The 22457-nt window shown below is 44.9% G+C and overlaps 1 protein-coding gene across 1 annotated transcript in view; it reads right to left on the bottom strand.

Annotated features, from left to right (window-relative positions):
• Positions 1-1007: 1007 nt before the first annotated feature.
• The window catches only part of LOC144674642 (uncharacterized), a 57623-nt gene continuing 36173 nt past the window's right edge, over positions 1008-22457 (bottom strand). The window contains 2 exon segments of the mRNA XM_078535905.1: positions 1008-1926; positions 6946-7862. Of these exon segments, the coding sequence (XP_078392031.1) occupies positions 1008-1926; positions 6946-7862 (1836 nt within the window).

Genomic DNA, 22457 nt, shown 5'->3' with positions numbered 1-22457 from the left:
CTTCTGTCGGTTCATTCACTGAAACCAGGGACTCTCCTTGTTCTAACGGTGACATTCCCTGTCTGCCCGGTTATTTCTTGAAGTCAGTCAGCCCTTGAATTGTTTGTACATTGTTTCATCATGTCCCACCCAGCTGGCCACCAGTGCAGAGGCATTGGAGGAGGATGGTTTGGTCCACGTTGTTAGAGGCTGTGGACAGGCCAAGAAGGACAATGAGGGAGTTTTCCTTTGTCACATTCACATCGGGTATCATTGGTGACTTTGGGAAGAGCTATTTCGTTACCGTGACAGGGACAGAGATCTTATTGGAGGGATTTAAACATGGAGTTCTGGGAAATGTGGACATGGATTATGTAGGTGATCAGGACTTTGGAGAGTGAAAGGAGGTTGGAACTGGAGCAGGAGTTTAATAGGATAGTGGGGTCAAGTGTTGGTTTTATTGAGGACAGGTGATGATGGCAGATTTGAAGGAGAGATGGGCAGTAACAGGAGAGAACCGTTAATCTCAGTGAACATGGGGAAAATGGGTGATCAGCAGTTTAGCGGGAATAGGGTCGATGGAGCAGGAGGTGGGTCTCATGGACAAAGTGAGCTCTGAGAGGGCAGGAAGGGGAGATGGGAGAGAAACTGGAGAAAGATGTGGGTTCAGAGCTCGGACATGGGGGATCTTTAGAGAAAGTTTGTCCCGGTGGGCTAGTGGAAGGGAAGAAAGCAGCAGAGGCAACTGATTGGATTGTCTCAATCTTAGTGACAAAGAAGCTCCATGAGCTCCTCACACTTGTTGCTGGAGGTGAGGATGGAGGAGACAGGGGAGAGGGAGAGCCCATCGAAAGGAACTAATGTCTTAGGGATAGTAAAAAGATTCAACATCTTCTATTTAATAGAAAGCTTAATGATTTTATTTTTATCCAGAACATTAACACCTATAACTGGGCTGGAGTTTACGAACATCAGCAGAAACAGACCCCAGTGAAACATGGTTCAGTTGCAAAACTCAATCACTGTAGTTACTCGTGAACTCGCTGGTGTCTCAGCAGGTTGGATGACTGAGTGAAACCTTTCCCACACTCAAAGCAGGTGAATGGTCTCTCCCCAGTGTGAACTTGCTGGTGTCTCAGAGGGTTGGATGATTGAGTAAATCCCTTCTCACACACGGAGCAGGTGAAAGGCCTCTCCCCAGTGTGAACTCGCTGGTGTGAAATAAGATTAGTTAGTCGCCTGAACCCAGTCCCACAGTGAGAGCACCTGAACGGTCTCTCGTCAGTGTGAACACGTTGATGGGACACCAGGTCCCCGGAATTTTTATAGCACTTCCCGCAGTCTGGACATTGAAAAGGTCTCTCCTCACTGTGAACTCGCTGGTGAGTCAACAGATGGGATGAATCAGTGAATCCCTTCCCACATTCTGAACAGGTGAAATGCCTCTCTCCAGTGTGACCATGCTGGTGTCTCAGCAGGTTGGATGACTGAGTGAATCCCTTCCCACACTTGGAACAGATAAATGGCTTCTCCCCAGTGTGAATTCGTTGGTGCACAGTCAGATGAGATGATCGCCTGAACCCGGTCCCACAGTGAGAGCAGCTGAACGGTCTCTCGTCAGTGTGAACACGTTGATGGGACATCAGTTCCCAGGAACTTTTGTAGCACTTCCCGCAGTCCAAGCATTTAAAAGGTCTCTCGTCAGTGTGAACTCGCTGGTGTTTCAGTAGGTAGGATGAACGAGTGAATCCCTTCCCACAGTCGGAGCAGATGAACGGTCTCTCTGCTGTTTGACTGCACTGATGTCTTTCCATTCAATTGAATCCCTTCCCACAGTCCCCACACTTCCACGGTTTCTCCCTGTTGGGACTGTATTTATGTCCTGCCAGATTGGATGATTGGCTGAAGCCTTGTCAACACACACAACACGTGTACGGTTTCTCCCCACTGTGAACGGTGCTTTTTCCTTCCATGTTCAAAATCCGATGACATTCAGGTTATGATAAACTGTGCAACTCCATCAGATCCTGATGTGATGTTTGGTTTCAGTTTCCTGACTGCAAATCCTCTCCTTCTAATAACCTGTGGAATTGATTTAAAACAGAAAGAGGGAGTGAGAGAGAACCCACAAAGGCAGGTTGTGAAACTGAGCTGAATGGATCTGGGAATTTGTGGGGCCGGCACGAGGAAAAAGTGATCACGCAAGATGCTGGATTGTCACAAAAACTCAACTGGTTCACTAAGGTCCACCAGAGAAAGGACCTTCTACACAGTCTGTGCCCATAAATTTCAAAATTGTGCCTGAACACTAAGGTCTAGGTCATAGGAGCAGGAGTCCTAACACTGACTCCTGGGGAAATCCACTTTCAACCTTCCTCCATTCTGAAAAATCATTACTCTCTGTTTCCTGTCACTCAGTTAATTTTGTACCCATGTTGCTGCTGCCCATTTTGTTCTATGAGCTATAACTTTGCTCACAAGTCTGTTATGTGGCACTTTACCTAATGCCATTTGGAAGACCATGTACACCACATTAACAGCATTACCCTCATCAACCACACTGTTAACTCTTGAAAAACCTTAAGCAAATTAGTTCAACATGATTTTCCCTTAACAAACTTGTGCTGGCTTTCATGAATTAGCCCACATTTGCTTAAGTGACTATTAATTTTGCCCAGAATTATCACTCGCAAGGCTAAACTGACTGGTCTGGAAGTTGCTGGGCTTATCATTACACACTTTTTGAACAAAGGTGTATGATTTGCAATTCTCCTGTCCTCTGTCACCACACATGGGTCTGAAGAAGATTGGAATAATATGGTCAGTGTCTCTACAATTTCCACTCTGAATTCCCTCAGTATCCTTGGATACATCTCATCCAATCCTGGTGCCTTGTCAACTTTATCAGGCAGCCTATATAATACCTTCTCCTTATCAATATTAAACACCACAAGTGTTTGAACTACCTCCTCTTTAACCATGACCTGTGCAGCATCATCTTCTTTGGTAAAGACAGATGCCAAATATTCATTTATACCTCATCCATACCCCCTGTCCCAATGGGTAAATCACCTTTGCATAAATCCCTAATCAGCCCCTGTCTCCTTTTACCGGCCTGTTACTAGGTATAAGCCAGAGAAAGCGTTTTGATTTCCTTCCATGTTAGCTGCCAGTTTCTTCTCATACTCTCTCTTTGCTTCTCTTACTTTCTTTTTCCAATTCCTCTCTGAATCCTCTTTCTTCAGCCTGTCTCTCGGTTGTATTAGCCACCTGATATCTCTGTTAGCAGACTTATTCATCTTCATCTTAATCTCTTCTCTTATTTAGTGAGCTGTGGATATGTTAGCCACACCTTCCTCATTTGTAAGAATATGTCATTACTATGTCTGATCTGTTTCCTCTTTAAGGCAGCCCATTCCTCAATTACAGTTTCTCCTGCCAACCTTTGATTCCACTTTACTGGGTCAGATCCATTCTCACCCTATTGAAGTTGGCTTTCCCCAGTCAATTATTCTTTCTTCTACAATTAACCTTTGCCCACAGACAGACAGGCCAACTGTTTACCTTCCAGACTTAAAGGCCGATGATATTCAGGTCCTCACGAATCGAGTGACTCTGCCAGATCTGAATTGATGTTTGATTTGAGTTTCCCATCTGTCAACCCTCCACTTCTAAGATCCAGTATCAGAAATTTACAAAAACACTAACCGTCAGTCCAACATAGAAATTGAGAAGAGACAAACATTTCTCTTGGTTTGAGTTTGCTGTGTGTAAATCCTCCCCTTCTAACCCCCTGGAAAAGGAGTTTCCAAAATCCATCCCTGTCAATCCAGGATACAAATGCACAACATCCTCTCCTCCTGCTACCTGCACCAGGATGACCGCGCATGCGCCCTGCTGCACATTGCCCCTGTGAAGATGGCGGTTATTAACTCGGGCCTGTCTCCGAGAGGAGACGCGGGTCAGAGTTGTCCCCTCTCCATTCGGTGTAACCGCAGGACCGGTAGCTTCTTATTCAAGATTTCAGACCTTCACAGGGTCTTCATGAAGCTTCCCCGCCCACTCCGCCGCCTCCATCCCTCCCCCACTCACCGGCTCCTTTTACTCGCCTGTGTTCGCCATTTCTCAGCGTCTTCCACCAGTTGCAGGTACAGATGGTACCGCGCATGCTCCAGTCAGAGATCGCAATGCGCATGTATCAGTCACTGCCAGCCACTGCGCATGCGCAAGGACCGCCTGTCGTGAGGATAGAGCACATTCTGCCCCCACTTAATCCTGGGTAAACGTACCGCCATTGAATGGCCTATTCTGATAAGATAATTATGTTTTACCATCCGATGTTGATTGGCGCCATAGGGCCAATATATAAAATTATGAATATTGATATGGCAACCATAGTGGACGGCCCCTCCACCATAGTTCTGTCCTGGGTGTAAGTAACAACAGAACAAACCCTGACAGTTAGATCTGAACTCACTGGAGTCTCAGCAGCGCCGCAGACAAGTGATTTTTCTTCCCATATTCTGACTACTGAAACTCTGTCTTGTCAGTTGGAATGTAGCAATTATGGATCCAATCCTTTGACCTTCTAAAACTGGAGTGTTAGCAGGTGGGCAGTGAGCAATGGGTTGCACACATGAAGTATCTGAATGGTCTCCCACAGGTGTGACTGTGCTGCTGTGTCAGAAAATGGAATAACGAGGTGAATCCATTTCTACATTCAGCTGGTGTGATTTCATGGTGTGATTTTGCAACATAAGTGTTCAGCTCACACTGGGATCTCAAACCCTTCTGAGAATGAGCCGTACATTCTCAACCACAGTTAGAGAAAGGTGGTGCTGTAAATCTGAAATAAAAAAACAAAATATTGGAATTTTCAGCAGATCTGGCAGTGTCTGTGGAGAGTGAAAGATGTATTTAAATTTCAGGGCTGTGACTTTCCAACAGAATTGCACTGCATCAGTGAGCAGATTTGAAAACTTAACTCTATTTCTCAATTCACAGATTCTCCTGGATGTGTTGAGTATTTCCATGATTTTCTGCTTTTATCTCTGATTGAAGAAGTTGCATATGAATTGTGCATTAGATTTATTGATGACTAATGTACATTTATTCTCAACCATCTACAAGTGGAAAACTCTTCCACTTGTCTACCCTGTCAACCCCTTTCATTATCTTAAAGGCCTTAGTCAGGTCATCCTTCACTTTCATTTCCAGAGAAAAACTTTTCAATCCGTTCAATCTCTGTGAATTTGACATATTTTCCAATTCTGCCATCATTCCGGTAAATCTTTTTTGCACCACCCCCAGTGCTTCGCTCCTTCCTAGAATATGGAGGCAGAGCTAATCTGAGCATCAAAGTCACATTGTCCCAAATTCCTGTATGTTGTAAGGATCATTATGGCAGTGGGAGAGGGGACTCTGGTTTCGAGCTGTTATTCACCATCCCCTGTTTCAGCCATTCTCCCATAAGCTGAAAATAAGATTAGATGAAATGAGCAGATCTAATGAGCCAGTCTGTGACATAATGAATCAATTACAAAGTTGTCTCTCAGCCTTACAGTGAAGCAGAGGGTATTTTTCATTCTAAATTTGCTAATTATACCATTAAGAATACCTGTCAGAGAATGACTAGATTTCGGCATGGGGCCAGTGTAAAGCTCATTTAACATGATTACCAAGCAGTGAAGAGGTGAATTTGTAATACACATGCACCTTGTTTGTGCATTTCCCAGATTAATAATTGCACCGAGTCTGTTGTTCTCCATCTTGATATGTTCAAGATGGAAATTCATAAATATTTGGGCACTAAGGGATATGGTGATAGGATGGGAAAATGGAGTTGAGCTGGAAGAACATTTAATAGTGGAGCAGGCTCAAGGGGCCTTTTGGTCCAACCCTGCTCCTATTTCTTTTGTTCTTATGATCATCACTGTGAATCATTTCCATTCAAGCACAGCAGATGCAGCAGCACCCGTCCACCTCCTCCCTTCCCACATTCCAGGGCCCCAAACACTTTCCAAGGGGCACAGTGATTTACTGGTACTTCTTGCTATTCAGTATTGTCTATTCACTGACCACAGTGCGGTTTTCTCTACATTGAGGAGATTAAATCCCAATTGGGTAACTGCTTTGTGGAACATCGCCTTTCAGTCTCCTGAGGTTCTGGTCATTTACCAGTTTAATCTCCACCCACTCCCACTCTGACCTCGGCCTCCTGCACTGTTCCAATGAAGCTCAAGGAACAGCAGCTCATCTTTCATTGGACACTTTACATCCTTCTGGACTCATTCATTTTGAAAATTTCAGATCATAACCACTGCTCCCATTTTTTCTGACAGTAGGTGCTGGTAATGGTTCTTCTTTTACCATTTATCCCTCCTCTGGGCCTGTGTTGTTTCTCCACTTGTCCCATTAGTTTATTTCCTTGTCTCATTATCACCCAATGTTGCCTTGCACCATCATCCCATTTGTCATTTAATCACGAGTTCAGGCTCGGACAAGGGGGATCTTTACAGATAGTTTGTCCCGGTGGGCTAGTGGGAGGGAGGGAAGCAGCAGAGGAAGCTGACCAGATTGCCTCAATCTTAGTGACAAAGAAGCTCCTTAAGCTCCTCGCACTTGTTGCTGGAGGTGAGGATGGAGGAGACAGGGGAGAGGGAGAGCCCTTCAAAAAGGAACTAACTTGTGCTAGAGATATCAAAACGACTCAACTGTTCATTGCAAAGCTGATTTATTCCAATTTTATACAGAATCTGTAACTGGGCTGGAGTTTATTAACATCAAAAAGGAACTAACGTATTAAAAATAGTAAAAAGGTTCAATGCATTGTGTTTAACACAATGCTGATTTATTTGACTTTTTTCTAAGTGGGCTGGAGTTTTTTAATGTCTACAGAAACAAACTATAATGAACATACTTCAGTCCTGAATGTTATTCAGAGCAAAATCCCATCACGACAGTTACTTGTGAACTTGCTGGTGTCTAAGCCGGTGGGATGACTGACTGAATCCCTTCCCACATTCGGAGCAGGTAAATGGCCTCTCTCCGGTGTGAACTCTCTGGTGTGTCAGCAAGTTGGATGACTGACTGAATCCCTTCCCACATTCGGAGCAGGTAAATGACCTCTCTCCAGTGTGAATGCTCTGGTGTCTTAGCCGGTGGGATGACCGAGTGAATCCCTTCCCACATTCGGAGCAGGTAAATGGCCTCTCTCCAGTGTGAACTCTCTGGTGCAGCAGCAGGCTGGATGACTGACTGAATCCCTTCCCACATTCAGAGCAGGTAAATGGCCTCTCTCCAGTGTGAACTCTCTGGTGCAGCAACAGTCTGGATGACTGAATGAATCCCTTCCCACATTTGGAGCAGGTAAATGGCCTCTCTCCAGTGTGAACTCTCTGGTGCAGCAGCAGGCTGGATGACTGACTGAATCCCTTCCCACATTCAGAGCAGGTGAACGGCCTCTCTCCAGTGTGAACTCGCTGGTGTACAGTGAGATGAGATGAACTTCTGAACCCAGTCCCACAGTGAGAGCACCTGAACGGTCTCTCATCAGTGTGAACACGTTGATGGGACTTTAGTTCCACAGAACTTTTGAAGCACGTCTCACACTGTGGGCATCTGAAAGGTCTCTCATCTGTGTTAACTTGCTGGTGTCCCATGAGGTTGGCTAATTGAGTGAATCCCTTCCCACGCTCAGAGCAAGTGAATGGTCTCTCCCCAGTCTGAGTGCACCAATGAGTTCCCAGTTCCAATGGGGATTTGAATCTCTTCCCACAGTCCCCACATTTCCACGGTTTCTCTCCATTGTGACTGCATTTATGCTCCGTCAGGTCAGATGATCGGCTGAAGCCTCGTCCACACACAGAACACGTGTATGGTTTCTCCCCACTGTGAACGGTGCTTTTTCCTTCCATGTTCACAATCTGAAGATACTCAGTTTAAGATAAATTATTCGACTCCATCAGATCCTGATGTGATGTTTGGTTTCAGTTTCCCGACTGCAAATCCTCCCCCTCTAATACCCTGTGGAATTGATTTAAAACAGAAAAAAGGGAGTGAGAGAGAACCACATAAACACAAAGGCAGGTTGTGAAATTGAGCTGAATGAATCTGGGAATTTGTGGGGCCGGCACGAGGAAAAAGTGACCATGAAATCTGCTGGATCGTGATAAAACCCAACTGGTTCATTAATGTCCTTCAGGGAAGGGAACCTGCCACCCGGTCTGGGCCAACACAAGACTCTAGCCTCCATAAGAACATATGAAATAGGAACAAGAGAAGCCCTAACATCCCGTTGAGGCTGCTCCACCATTCAATACGATCGTGGCTGATCTTGGGCTTCAACTCCACTTTCCCATCCACTCCCCATATCCCTCGACTCCCTGAGAGACCAAAAATCTCTCCATCTCAGCCGGAAATATATTCAATGATGGAGCATCCACAACCCACTGGGCTGGAGAATTCAATGTGACAGAGAGAGAAAGAGAGAGAGGAGTGGGAGAGACAGAGAGAGAAGGTTACTAAACAAAGCACAGGATGTCAATAAACAGAATTCAAGTGCATGGGATTGGGGTAATATCCTGTTATAGATTGAGAATTGGTGAACAGACAGAAAACAGAGTCGGAATAAATGTCTCATTCTCAGGATGACAGGCAGTTATTTGTGGGATACTGCAAGGATCAGTGCTTGGCCCACAGCCATTCACAAACTATACGAATGATTTGAAGGCACTCATTTAAGCAGCACCTAAATTTTCACATTCTCATCCTTGTTTTCCTCCATGGTTGTGATCATTCCTATCTCTGTAACCTCCTCCAGCCTCACAATCCTCCCGAGATATCTGCTCTTCCCGAATTCGAGAATTACTGATTTTAATAATTCCATCACTGGTTGCCATTCTGTCAGTTTCCAAGACTCTAGAATTCCCTCCCTAAACCTCTCTACCTCATTTGCATCCTTTAAGATATTCCTTCAGACCGACCTCTTTGACCAAATTATTGGCCAATTGCCCGAGTATCTCCTTGGTTTCTAACATTTGTGTGAAATGTCTTGGTAAATTATATAACAATTAATATGTGATATAAACACAGATTGATATTTCTCCAAATCAACAACAACAATATCCCTTCCACATCACTGGGTGAATAACCTGTAGCTCCTTACCCAACAGCATTGTGTGAGCATCTTCACCACACGGACTTAATTAGTAATGGGTTGAAAGGTTATGGGGAGAGGGAGGGAATTTGGAGTTGAGGACAAAATGAGATCAGCCATGATCATAATGAATGGTGGGGCAGGTTCGAGGGGCTGAATTGCCCACTCCTGCTCCTAGTTCTTATGTTCAAGGATCTATGGACATGCACACCAAGGGTCTGTACTTCCTCGGGTTCTACCATTCATCATGTACTCCCTTTCCTAGTTAGTCCTCCCAAAATGCATCACCTCACAGTTTTTGGGATTAAATTCCATTTTCCACTGTGCTGCCCATCTGACCAGCCCGTCTATATTGTCCTGTTGTCTAAGGGTTTCCTCCTCGCTATTTACCACACTAGTGATTTTTTTGTGTTACCTGTGAACTTACTGATCATACCTCCTACATTCATGTCTACATCATTAATGTCCACTAAAAACAACAAGGGACCCAGCACCAAACCCTGCAGTATGCCACTGGACACAGGCTTCCAGTCACAAAAACAACCTTTGGCCATTACCCTCTGCCTCCTGACACTGAGCTAATTCTAGATCCAATTTGCCAAATTGCCCTGGATCACATGAGCTCTTACCTTCTGGACCTGTCTCCCATGCCAGACCTTGTCAAAAGCCTTAGAGAATTCCATGTGGACTACATCAATTGAACTACCCTCATCTACACACCTCGTCACCTCCTTGAAAAATTCAATCAAATTTGTTAGACATGATCTCTCCCTGACCAAGCCATGCTGACTATCCTTGATTAATTCTTGCCTCTCCACGTGGGGATTAATTCTGTCCCTCAGAATGTTTCCAAAAGTTTCCCTACCACTGATATTGGACTCTCTGGCCTATAGTTCCCTGGTTTATCCCTACCATTCTTCTTTAATAATGGTACCACATTAGCTGTCTTCCAGTCCTCTGGTACTTCTCCTGTGACCAGAGAGGATTTGAAAATTAATGTCAGGGCCCCTGCAATCTCCTCCCTTGCCTACCACAGCACCTGGGTTACATCTCATCTGGGCCTGGGGATTAATACACTTTTAAGGCCCAATAAAACCGCTAATACCTCCTCCCTCTCAATACTCATTTGTTCAAGTGTATCACAGACTCCCTCCCTGATTCCTATACCTACATCGTCCTTCTGTATAGTTAATACAGATGCAAAGTACTCATTTAAAACCTCACCTACATCTTCCAGCTCCTCACACAGATTGCCATTTTGGTCCCTGATGGGCCCTAATCTTTCCCTGGTTATCCTCTTGCCCTGAATATACTTGTAAAATGCCTTTGAATTTTAACTTATTTCACCCAGCTGTGTTTTTCATGCCCCCTCTTCGCCTTCCTAAGTTCTTTTTTAAGTAACCCCCTGCACTTTCTCTACCCATCAAGGGCTCCTGCAGTTTTGAGCCCTCGGTATGTACCATAAGCTTCCCATTTTTCCCCCCCTTAACTAATCCTGTCAATTCCTCAACATCTCGGTTTCTCTGGACTTGTTGGTCCTTTGTGGGAAAGTGTTGGCCCTGTACACTATTTCCTTTTTGAATGACTCCCACTGCTCTGATGTAGATTTTCCTACAAGTAGCTGCTCCCAGTCCACTTTGGCCAGGTCCTGTCATATCATATTGAAATTGGCCTTCCCCCAATTCAAAACCCTTATTTTCGATCCATCTTCGTCCTTTTCCATAACTACTTAGATCTTACTGAGTTATGGTCATTATCACTGAACTGCTCCCCCACTGACACTTATACAACTTGCCCAGCTTTGTTCTCTAAAAGAAGGTCCAGCACCTCCCTTGTAGGACTTTTTATGTGCTGGCTTGAAAATCTCTCCTGGATACATTTGAAGAATTCAGCCCCCTCAAAGTCTTTCACACTTTGTCTATCCCAGTTAATATTGGGGAAGTTGAAATCCCCGACTATTATTACCCTATTATTTTGACACTTCTGAGATTTGCCTACATATCTGCCCTTCAATTCTTCCTGACTGTTTGGGGGTCTATAGTATGCTCCCAACAATGTGATTGCCCCCTTTTTGTTTTTAAGTTCTGCCTATACGGCCTGATTTAAGTAACCTTCTAAGATACCATCCCTCCTTACTGCAGTAATTGACTCCTTGATCAATATTGTGACACCACCATCTCTTTTACAACCTCCTGTCTCACCTGAAGATTCTATACGTCAGAATATTGAGCTGCCAGTCCTGCCCCTCCCTCAGCCATGTCGCCGTGATAGCAATGATATCATATCCCCATGTGTTAATCAGCATCTGCAAGTCATCTGCCTTACTCACAACACTCCTTAAATTAAAATAAATGTCATCCAGCCTTGCCATGTTGCCTTGTGCCTTAACTTGACTATGTACACCCTGCCTTCCAGACTGACTTGTTTTTTCTTATATACTTGTACGTACATCACCCCCTACTATACCTCCACTCAGTATTCCACCCCCATGCCAAATTAGTTTAAGAGCCCATCGACAGCACAAGCAAATCTCCCCGCAAGGTTCCCCACACCTTTTAAAGCACTTCTCACACTCTGGTCATTTAAAAGGTCTCTTGTCAGTGTGAATGCGCTAGTGTCTCAGCAGGTGGGATTATGTCCTGAACCTCTTACCACACTGTGAGCAACTGAACAGCCTCTCGCCAGTGTTAATTCAATGTGTTTCAGCAGGTCAGTCCAAAGGGACAAACATTTCTCTGGGTTGGAGTTTGCTGTGTGTAAATCCTCCCCTTCTAACCCCCTGTAAAAGGAGTTTCCAAACACTCGGTGTAAACTGGGCTCCGGGAGTTTGTAATCCGGGCTTGGAGTCCTACACCGGGTGTTTGTGAATCCTCCCAGTCCACCCTCCGGCTCCATTCCTCTCCTGCACTCGGCCCTTTCTCACTCGCTGGACTTTAAATTCCACCGCTTTCGTCCCGGTCCCGCGCACTCACTGCGCATGCTCCACTCCCAACAGGCTCCGTCCCTCATTCATTCCGATTGGCTGGAGGACCAACTGCTCCAGCTCGGTCCTCCAGCTCCGCCCCTTTTGTCTATTGGTCCGGAGCTGCCGCCAATCATTTGGAGTCGGAGCATGCGTAGTCCGTGGAGACAGACGGGAAGAGAGCTCGAACGAGCGGATTTAAAATCCGGGTTTAACAAAGACCGAGTGCGGATCCAGGGCCGAAAAGAAACCTGTGAACAGAGATAGGGCCGGCGGGTGAGTTTGGAAACTTCATAAACTTACTGTACCAGCCCCAAACCCTCAATAAGAAGCCACCGGTCTCGGGTTTGCTCGGCGCTGCGGGAGGAAGGCCCGAGTTAACGGCCGCCATCTTTATAGGGTAATGTCGGAGACGGGCGCATGCGCGGCCGCCATCTTTATGGGGCAAAGACGGGACGGGCGCATGCGCGGCCGCCATCCTCACGGGGACAATGAACAACAGCCTGAGGGAGACATTCATAAAATGTGTGTTCACCAGGAGTTTCAGATCAGCAACAATAGAATTATAAACCCACAGTCACTCAGCAGCACAGAATTTAAGTATTGCTGAAAAAGGGAGACATATTTCCTGATATTTCATGTTGCACTCATCTGGACAGATGCAAAAAAATCAAATTTCTCAGCGAACAACAATTTATGCTGCACGAGGAAAGGGTGTTGACTGGTTGGCCAGTCAGCTCTGATTGGTCAAGGCATTACCATGGAAAATGCACCAAAGAGCTATCATCCTCCATGCTTTTGTTAAATTCAACAAAAGGCCCCATCCCTGGACATGCACCTTCTGCCTGCAGTGGACAGTTCCCTGTGTATGAATACATGCAGCTTATAGCAAGCAAAAGTGAGCCACATTATGAGCCCGACTGATAATCTTTGAAATTCAGTGTTCTTGCATCTGTCCTGATGAGTACAAAATAAAAGTTTTGACAGAATGTCTTTTTTTTAGCAATACTCAAGTGACTTAAAGGGGGGAAATGTGGTAGACAGAGGGAGAGGTGTATATAAGAACTAGGAGCAGAAGGAGGCAATTCAGCCCCTCGAGCCTGCCCCGCCATTCAATACGATCATGGCTGATCTCATTTTGGCCTCAACTCCAATTTCCCGCCCTCTCCCCATAACCTTTCAACCCATTACTAATTAAAAATCTGTCTACTTCCTCCTTAAATTTATTTAGCATCCCGGCCTCTACTGCACTGTTTAGGGAGAGAATTTCAGAGTTTGGGAACGAGGGAACTTCAGGCATGGTCATTAATGCTGGAGCAAATAAAATAGGGAATGTGCAAGGCCAGAATTCGAGCAGTGCAGATATCTCAGAGGGTAATGGGGCTGGAGGAGATTACAGAGAAAGGGAGGGGAATGGCCATGGAGGGATTTGAAAACAAGGATGAGAATTTTAAAATCAAGTTGTTGCTTGACTGGGAGCCAAGGCAGGTCAGGAAGCAGAGGGGTGATAGTGAAACAGGACTTGCTACGAGTGTAGACATGGACAGCAGTCTTTTGGATGGCTTCATATTTACGGAGAGTAGAATGTGGGAGACCAGCCAGGAATGTGTTGGGATAGTTGTTCAGGTCTGGAGGTAACTACGGCAGGGGTGAGAGTTTCAGCAGCAGAAGCATTGAGACAGGGTGAGGTCGGGTGGAAACAGGCTATCTTAGAGATGGCACAGATATGAGGTCAAAAGCTCATCTCGAGATCAAATGTAACATCAAGGTTGTGAACAGACTGGCTTAATCTCATACTGTTCCCAGGGAGAGAGGTGGAGTTTGTACCTGGGAAATGGAGATTGAAGCAGGGATTGAAAACAGTGTCTTCAGTCTTCTCAGTATATAACTGGAGTTAATTAGTCATCAGGAAGAGAAGCAGTAACCAGAATGGGCCATGAGACTGATCCCACGGTTTAACATAGTTAGAGAGGGAGAGAAGGAAGGAAGGAAACCCTGGGAGGTTTCGAGAAACCACCTTCACAATCACTCATTAAATCTCCACACAATAAGGTTTGGACACAAGGTTAACATCTGCTATTCTGCATGGTCGGTCAGGGGGTTTCAGATTAATGTTTTGTCACAAGTACTGGAGTGAATGATCAAACATATTGTTATCTTCAGTTGGACAAATTTCTTAAAAAGATACAGGAAGAATTATCCAAAACTCTGTTTGGCTTCAGCACAGGGAGGAGGGAGAGTGTGTGGGACAGGGATTTGCAGCTTTGGGAGAAGAAGACATGAAATAATGTTCCATAGAAATGAGAATTGTCTGCTCTGAATTTCAATCCTGTTCTTATAGTGATCACTTTTGTAAACTCCTTTTACAGGTATCGGAAGGGGAGGATTTACAGAGGGGGAACTCAAACCAAACATCACATCAAGATCTGACAGAGTCACTCGATTCATCGGGACCTGAATATCATCGGTTTTTGAATGTGGAAGGAGAAATGTTTGCCTGTTCTGTCTGTTGGAAAAAATTTCAAACATCAGTGTGACTGGAAAAGCACCGAGACACACACACACCCGAGTGAGAGTGTTCCAGTGAACTGACTGTGGAAAGAGCTTTAACCAGTTACACAGCCTGAAAAAACATCACACCATTCACAGTGGGGGAGACTGTACACATGTTCTCTGTTTGGACAAGGATTCAACTGATCATCAAACCGGGACAGACACATGGACACTCGCACCATGGAGAAACCGTGGAAATGTGAGGACTGTGGGAAAGGATTCAATTACCCATCTCAGCTGGAAATCCATCGGCGCAGTCACACTGGGGAGAGGCCGTTCACCTGCTTTGAGTGTGGGAAGGGATTCACTCAGTCATCTGACCTGCTGATACACTGGCGAGTTCACAGTGGGGAGATACCATTCACCTGCTCCGAATGTGGGAAGGGTTTCACTCAGTCATCCCACCTGCAAACACACCAGCGAATTCACGTGGAGATACACCGTTCACTTGCTCTGAGTGTGGGAAGGGTTTCACTCAGCCATCCCACATGCGAATACACCAGCGGTTTCATACTGGGGAAAGACCATTCACCTGCTCTGAGTGTGGGAAGGGTTTCACTCAGTCAACCCACTTGTGAATACACCAGCGAATTCACACTGGAGAGACACCATAAGAACATATGGAATAGGAACGGAGCAGACCATTTGGCCTCTCAAGTTTGCTATGCCATTCAATAAGATCATGGCTGATCTTCTTGTGTTTGAATTTCCACATTCCTATCTAACCTCGATAACCTTTGATTCCCTTGCCTAACAAGAATCTATCTACCTGTGTCTTAAAAATATTCAATGATCGCGCCTCCTCCACCTTCTAAGGCAGAGAATTCCAAAGGCGCACAACCCTCTGAGAGAATAAATTCTTCTAATCTCTGTCCTAAAAGGGCAACCTCCTAATTTTGAAACAGTGACCCCTAGTTCTGGACTCACCCACAAGAGGAAACATCCTTTCAATGTCCGCCTTGTCAAGGCCATTCAGGATCTTCTATACTTCAATCAAATCACTCCTCCCTCTTCTAAACTCCAGTGGAAACAAGCCCAGGCTGTCCAACCTTTCCTCGTAAGACAGCCTGCTCATTCCAGATATCAATCTAGTGAACATCCTTTGAACCACCTCCAATGCAATTATATCCTTCCTTAAATAAGGAGACCAAAACCGCACACAGTATTCAAGGTGTGGTCCTGTATAACTGAAGCATAACATCCTTAATTTTATGTTCAACCCCTCTCGTAACAAAGGATAGCATTCCATTAGCCTTATTAATTACTTGCTGTACCTGCATACAAACTTTTTGTGACTCATTTACTAGAACACCTAGGTCCCTCTGCACCTCAGAATTAAACAGCCATTCTCCATTTAAGCAATACTCTGCTTTTTTGTTCTTCCTGCCAAAGTGACCAACTTCACATTCATGCCAGATCTTTGGCCACTCATTCAACCTATCTACATCCATCTGCAACCTCCTCATGTCCTCTTCACAACATACTTTTCTACCTATCTTTGTGCCATCTGCCAATTTCGCTACCATGTCTTCACTCCCCTCATCTAAGTCATTGATGTAAATCATAAAAAGTTGAGGCCCCAGCACAGACCCCTGTGGGACTCCATTCGTCACATCCTGCCAATCAGAAAAAGACCCATTTACACATACTCTCTGCTTTCTGCCAGCCAGCCAATCTCCTATCCATGCTAATAAGTTACCCCCTACACCATGCGCTTTTATTTTCCGTAATAATCTTTGATGTGGCACCTTCTCAAATGACTTCTGGAAATCCAAGTCCAGTACATCTACAGGCTCCCCTTTATCCATTGCGCATGTTACTCCTTCAAAAAAACTCCAATCAGTTGGTTAAACAGGATTTTCCTTTCACAAAACCATGCTGACTCTTCCCGATTGCCTTGAGCTCTTCTAAGTGCCCAGCTATAACCTCCTTATTGATTGATTCTGATAACTTCCCCACGACAGACGTCAAGCTAACTGGCCTATAGTTTCCTGTTTTCTGCCTCCCTACCTTCTTGAATAGAGGGGTTATAATTGCTTCTTTCCAATCTGACGGAACCTTTCCAGAATCGAGCGAATTTTGGAAAATTAACACCAGCGCACCGACTACCGCATTAGCCGCCTCTTTTAAGACCCTAGGATTTAGTTCATTGGGTCCCAGAGACTTGACATCAGCAGCTCCTTCAATTTGCTCAGTACCATTTCCCCAGTGATTTCAATTTCACCAAGTTCCTTTTTCCTGTCACCTTCTGATTTGCAGCTATTACTGGAATGGTTTTTCTATCCTCTATATTGAACACAGAAGCAAAATATTATTCATTTCCTCCACCATTTCCTTATCTACTATTAACTCCCCACTGTCACCCTCTAGAGGACCAACACTCACTTTGCTCACTCTTTTCCTTTTTAAGCACCTGTAGAAACACTTGCTATCCATTTTTACATTTCTAGCAAACTTCCTCTCACACTCTAATTTCTTTCTCCTGATTAACCTTTTAGCCATTTTCGACTGTTCTTTATATTCTGTCCAATCATCTGTCCTGCTGCTCATCTTTGTGGAGTCGTATGCTTTTTCCTTAAGTTTGATGCTTTCCTTAACTTCTTTAGCTAGCCACAGATGGTGGGTCCTCCCCTTATAATTTTTCTTTATGGTCGGGATGTACTCATTCTGAATACTTTGAAATATCCCCTTAAATATCTGTCACTGCTTCCCTATTCATCTATCCTCTAGCTTAGTTTCCCAGATCACTTCAGCTAGCTCAGCTTTCATCCCCACATAGTTGCCCTTATTTAAGTTTAAGATACTAGTCTTTGACCCACTCTTCTCCCTTTCGAACTGGATGTAAAATTCAACCATATTGTGCTCGCTGCTACCTAACAGTGCCCTTACTCTGAGGTTATTAATTAATCCTGTTACATTACACAATACCAAGTCAAATATAACCTGCTCTCTGATTGGCTCCTGAACATGCTGCTCTAAGAAACTATCTCAGAAGAATTCTAAGAACTCCTCATCCAGGCTATTACTGCCAATCTGATTTTTCCAGTTAATGTGTAGATTAAAATCACCCATGATTATTGCCGTCCCTTTATCACAAGCATACAATATTTTCTCTTGAATACTTTGTCCTACACTATGGCTGCTGTTAGGGGCCCGTCTACCACTCCCACTAATGACTATTTTTCCCCTACTAATCCTCATCTGCACCCAAACCGATTCTACATCCTGATCTCCTGATCCAAGGTCATCTCTAACTATTGCACCAATGCCCTATTTAATTAACAATGCTACCCCTCCACCTTTACCTAGCTTCCTATTCTCCTTGAATGTCATGTACCCCTCAATATTTAGGACCCAATCTTAGTTGTCCTGCAGCCACGTCTCCATAATTACTATCAGATCATATTTATTTACTTCTGTGTGGGTCATCAATTCATTTACTTTGTTTTGAATGCTACGTGCATTCAGATAGAGAGCCTTCAGTCTTGTCTTTTTGTTACCGTTGTAGCGTCTAGTCTTGACTGTTGATTTATTCTTAGGTTTTTTCTCTCAGTCCTTTCCTGCCTTTCTCTGACCATCATTTCTCATGTTACTATTTTGCTCTCCTGTCTTGAATCTACACCTTGAATTGCTACCTCTACCCAAGCTTGATCCCTCACTGCTCTCATTTAGTTTAAAGCCTTCTCTACTTCCCCAGCTATGCGATTTGTGAGGACACTCATCCCAGCACGGTTCAGGGGTAAACCGTCCCAACGGTACAGCCCCCACTCTCCCCAGCACTGATACCAGTGCCCCACAAACCGGAAGCCAGTTCTCTCACACCAATCTTTGAATCACGCATTGGTCTCGCTAATCTTATTTGCCCGATGCCAATTTGCACGTGGCTCAGGTAATAATCCAGAGATTATTACCTTTGAGTTTCTGCTACATAATTTGGTACCTATACTGACTTTACAGAACCTCTTTCCTAGTTCTACCTATGTCATTGGTACGTACATGGACCATGACAACTGGATTCTCTCCCTCATTGCAAGTCCCTCTCCAGCCCTGAGCAGATGTCTCGAACCCTGGCACTGGGCAGGCAACACAGCCGTCTGGACTCTCACTTTTGGCTGCAGAAAACAGTGTCAATGCCCTCACTATACTATCCCTTACTACCACTACATTCGTTTTTGCTCCCCCTGCGTGAATGGCTTCCTGTACCACAGTGTCATGGCCAGCCAGCTCATCCACTTTGCACATTTCGCTTTCATCCACACAGGATGTGAGCACCTCAAACCTGTTTGACACTTGCAAAGTCTGAGGCTCCTCCACTCCTGCCTGCTCAGTCCCATTACCTGCCTCACTAACAGTCACATCATCCTGTCCCTCATTGCTGATCAAAACAGATGACCCTCTTCTAAGGTAACTGTCTTCTGGAACAAAGTATCCAGGTATTTCTCCCCGTCCCTTATGTTGCACAGTGTCTGCATTTCGGTTTCCAGATCAATAATCCTGATCCGGAATTCCTCAAGCTGCTTACACTTCCTGCAAACGTGTTTGTCATGGATCGCCTTGGCGTCCAAAAGCTCCCACATCTCACAGCTGCAACATAACCCCTGTCCTACCATTCTAACTTATGTTATTTAATTAATTAACTTTAATTACTTTCTTCCTATGCATGCTACAATTTACTGTGTTTACTGAATGCTAGTAACACTGACTACTAAAGATTATATGCTTCTTAACTACAAGGTATGTGTATTAGATGTTTATTTAAGTAACTCTATTTTACTGCTTGTTTAAAATCTTTGTTGTTTTATTTGAATTTTAAAGTTTTCAAATTTTGGTTTATTATTGTAAAGTTATTTTTATTTATAGATCTACCTGAACTCGCCTGTCCTAAGCTGGTTTCTCACACACTGTCCCTTAGACTGAGCACTTACTGACCAAGCTGTACCAGCTTCCTGTGACATCACAGTTGCCTCTTTCCCCCCTCTCCTGCTGCCTCACAGCAGCTGCAACAGTGAAACAGCCCATTCCTCACTCAAATCCCCCGTCTGTGTTTATAGACGTTCCTCACTCAAATCCCCGGTCTGTATTTATAGAAGTTCCTCACTCAAATCCCCAATCTGTATTTACAGGCGTTCCTCACTCAAATCCCCAATCTGTATTTATAGACGTTCCTCACTCAAATAACCCGTCTGTATTTATAGACGTTCCTCACTCAAATCGCCAATCTGTATTTATAGACGTTCCTCACTCAAATACCCCGTCTGTACTTATAGACACTCCTCACTCAAATACCCCGTCTGTATTTACAGACGTTCCTCACTCAAATACCCCATCTGTATTTATAGGCGTTCCTCACTCAAATACCCTGTCTGTATTTATAGGCGTTCCTCACTGAAATCCTCACTCTTTATTTATACACATTCCTCACTCAAATCCTCACCCTGTATTTATAGACGTTCCTCACTCAAATACCCCGTCTGTATTTATAGGCGTTCCTCACTCAAATTCCTGGTCTGTATTTGTAGGTGTTGCTCAGCTCCCCACTGTCTCCTGCAGGTCCGCTAAGCTCTGACTCCCAGCAAGGTAGGCCTCACTCGAATCCCCGTAATATATTTATCGGCACTTCTCAGCTCCCGAGTATCTCCCACGGGTCCGTCCACTCCAACTCCCAGCAAGGTTGAGGGATGGAGCCAGTGGCTATGGAGTGGAGTTTGTAGCGGGGACTGAAGACAATGGCTTCAGTCTTCCCAATATTTACATAGAGGAAATTTCTGTTCATCCAGTACTGAATGTCAGACAAGTCAGGACGGTGTGTAACTTGGAGGGGAACTTGGAGGTGATGGTGTTCACATACACCTGTTACCCTGGTCCTTCCAGGGATGGAGATTTAGAGTTTATCCCTCTGCTTTATCCAGTGCCCCTCCCACCTCGCTCTGTTATTTGCTCCGATGGAGTCCAGAGTCTTGTGTAGGCCCAGACCGGGTGGCACGTTCCCTTCCCTGAAGGACATTAGTGAACCAGTTGGGTTTTTATGGCAATCCAGCAGTTTTCATGGTCACTTTTTCCTAGTGCCGGCCCCACAAATTCCCAGATTCATTCAGCTCAATTTCACAACGTGCCTTTGTGTTTTTGTGGGTTCTCTCTTACTCCCTTTTTTCTGTTTTAAATCAATTTCACAGGGTATTAGAAGGGGAGGATTTTAATTTGGGGAAGTGAAACAAAACATCACATCAGGATCTGATGGACTCACCCAATTTATCGTAACCTGAATATCATCAGATTTTGAACATGGAAGGAAAAAGCACCGTTCACAGTGGGGAGAAACCGTACACATGTTCTGTGTGTGGACGAGGTTTTAGCAAATCATCTGGCCTGTCAGAACATAAATACAGTCACAACAGGTAGAAGCTGTGGAAATGTGCAGATTGCAGGAAGGGATTCACTTATACAGTTCAGCTGGAAACTCATCAGGACAGTCACACTGGGGAGAGGCTGTTCACCTGCCCAGAGTGTGGGAAGGGATTCATTAATTCATCCAATCTGCTCACACACCAACGAGTTCACACTGGGGAGAGACCATTCACTTGCTCCTTTTGTGGGAAAGGATTCACTCAGTCATCCAGCCTGGTGATACACCAGCGGGTTCACACTGGGGAAAAGCTGTTCTCCTGCTCCGAATGTGAGACGGGATTCACTGATTGATCCAACCTGCTGGTGCACCAGCGTGTTCACACTGATGAGAGACCGTTCAGGTGCTCTCACTGTGGGACTGGGTTCAGGCATTTATCTGAACTCACCATACACCAGCACACACACTGAGGAGAGGCCATTCACCTGTACGGAGTGTGGGAAGGGATTCACTCAGTTATCCACCCTGCTGAGACACCAGCGAATTCACATGGGAAGAAGTTGTTCAGCTGCTCCGAGTGTGAGAAGAGATTTACTCAGTCATCCCACCAACAGACACATCAACAAATTCATATTGCCGAGTGGCCTTTTAAATGCCCAGACTGCGAGTAGTGCTTTAAAAGTTCTGGGTAACTGGTGTCCACACTGATGAGAGACCGTTCGGGTGCTTTCACTGTGGGACTGGGTTCAGGCGATCATCTCAACTCACTGCACACCAGCGAGTTCACACTGGGGAGTGGCCGTTCAGATGCTCCAAGTGTAGGAAAGGATTCAACTGAGTCATCCCACCTGCTGACGCATGAGCGAGTTCACACTGGGGAGAGACTGTTCACCTGCTCTGAGTGAATCACTTCCAACACTCGGTCGGCTAACCGGGTGAAACACCAGTGATTTCATAAGTAACTGCATTGGATTTTGCTGTTAATCACATCCAGGACATGTTCATTGGGGTCTGTTTCTGCTGATGTTAATAAACCCCAGCCCTGTCATTCCGGTTAATATTCTGTATAAAAATCAAATAAATCAATTTTGTGTTAAACACAGTGCGTTGAGTCTTTTTAATATTTCGAACACAAGTTAGTTCCTTTGAAGCAATTTCCCTCTCCTTCAAATCTGCCATCACCACTCCCTCCTCAATAAAACCAATCCTTGACCCCAATGCCCTTGCAAACTATCTCCCCATTTCTCTCCACCCTTTTCTCTCCGAAGTCCTGGTCACCTCCAAAATCCATGCCAATCTTTCATGAAACTCCATGGTTCAATCCCACCATTAAGAAAACTGCCCCTGCCACCATATTGAAACAGCACTCATCAAAGTCAAAAATTACATCCTCTGTGAATGTTCAAAGGTAAATTCTCCCTCATTGTCCTTCTTGGCCTGTCTGTGGTCTTTGACACCATTGA

The sequence above is a fragment of the Cetorhinus maximus genome, unplaced genomic scaffold (assembly GCF_964194155.1).
Source record: "Cetorhinus maximus unplaced genomic scaffold, sCetMax3.hap1.1 HAP1_SCAFFOLD_739, whole genome shotgun sequence".
NCBI classification, from domain to species: Eukaryota; Metazoa; Chordata; class Chondrichthyes; order Lamniformes; family Cetorhinidae; genus Cetorhinus; species Cetorhinus maximus.
The sequence above is the reverse complement of the archived record's forward strand: the minus strand, read 5'-3'. Positions and strand labels throughout refer to the sequence as shown.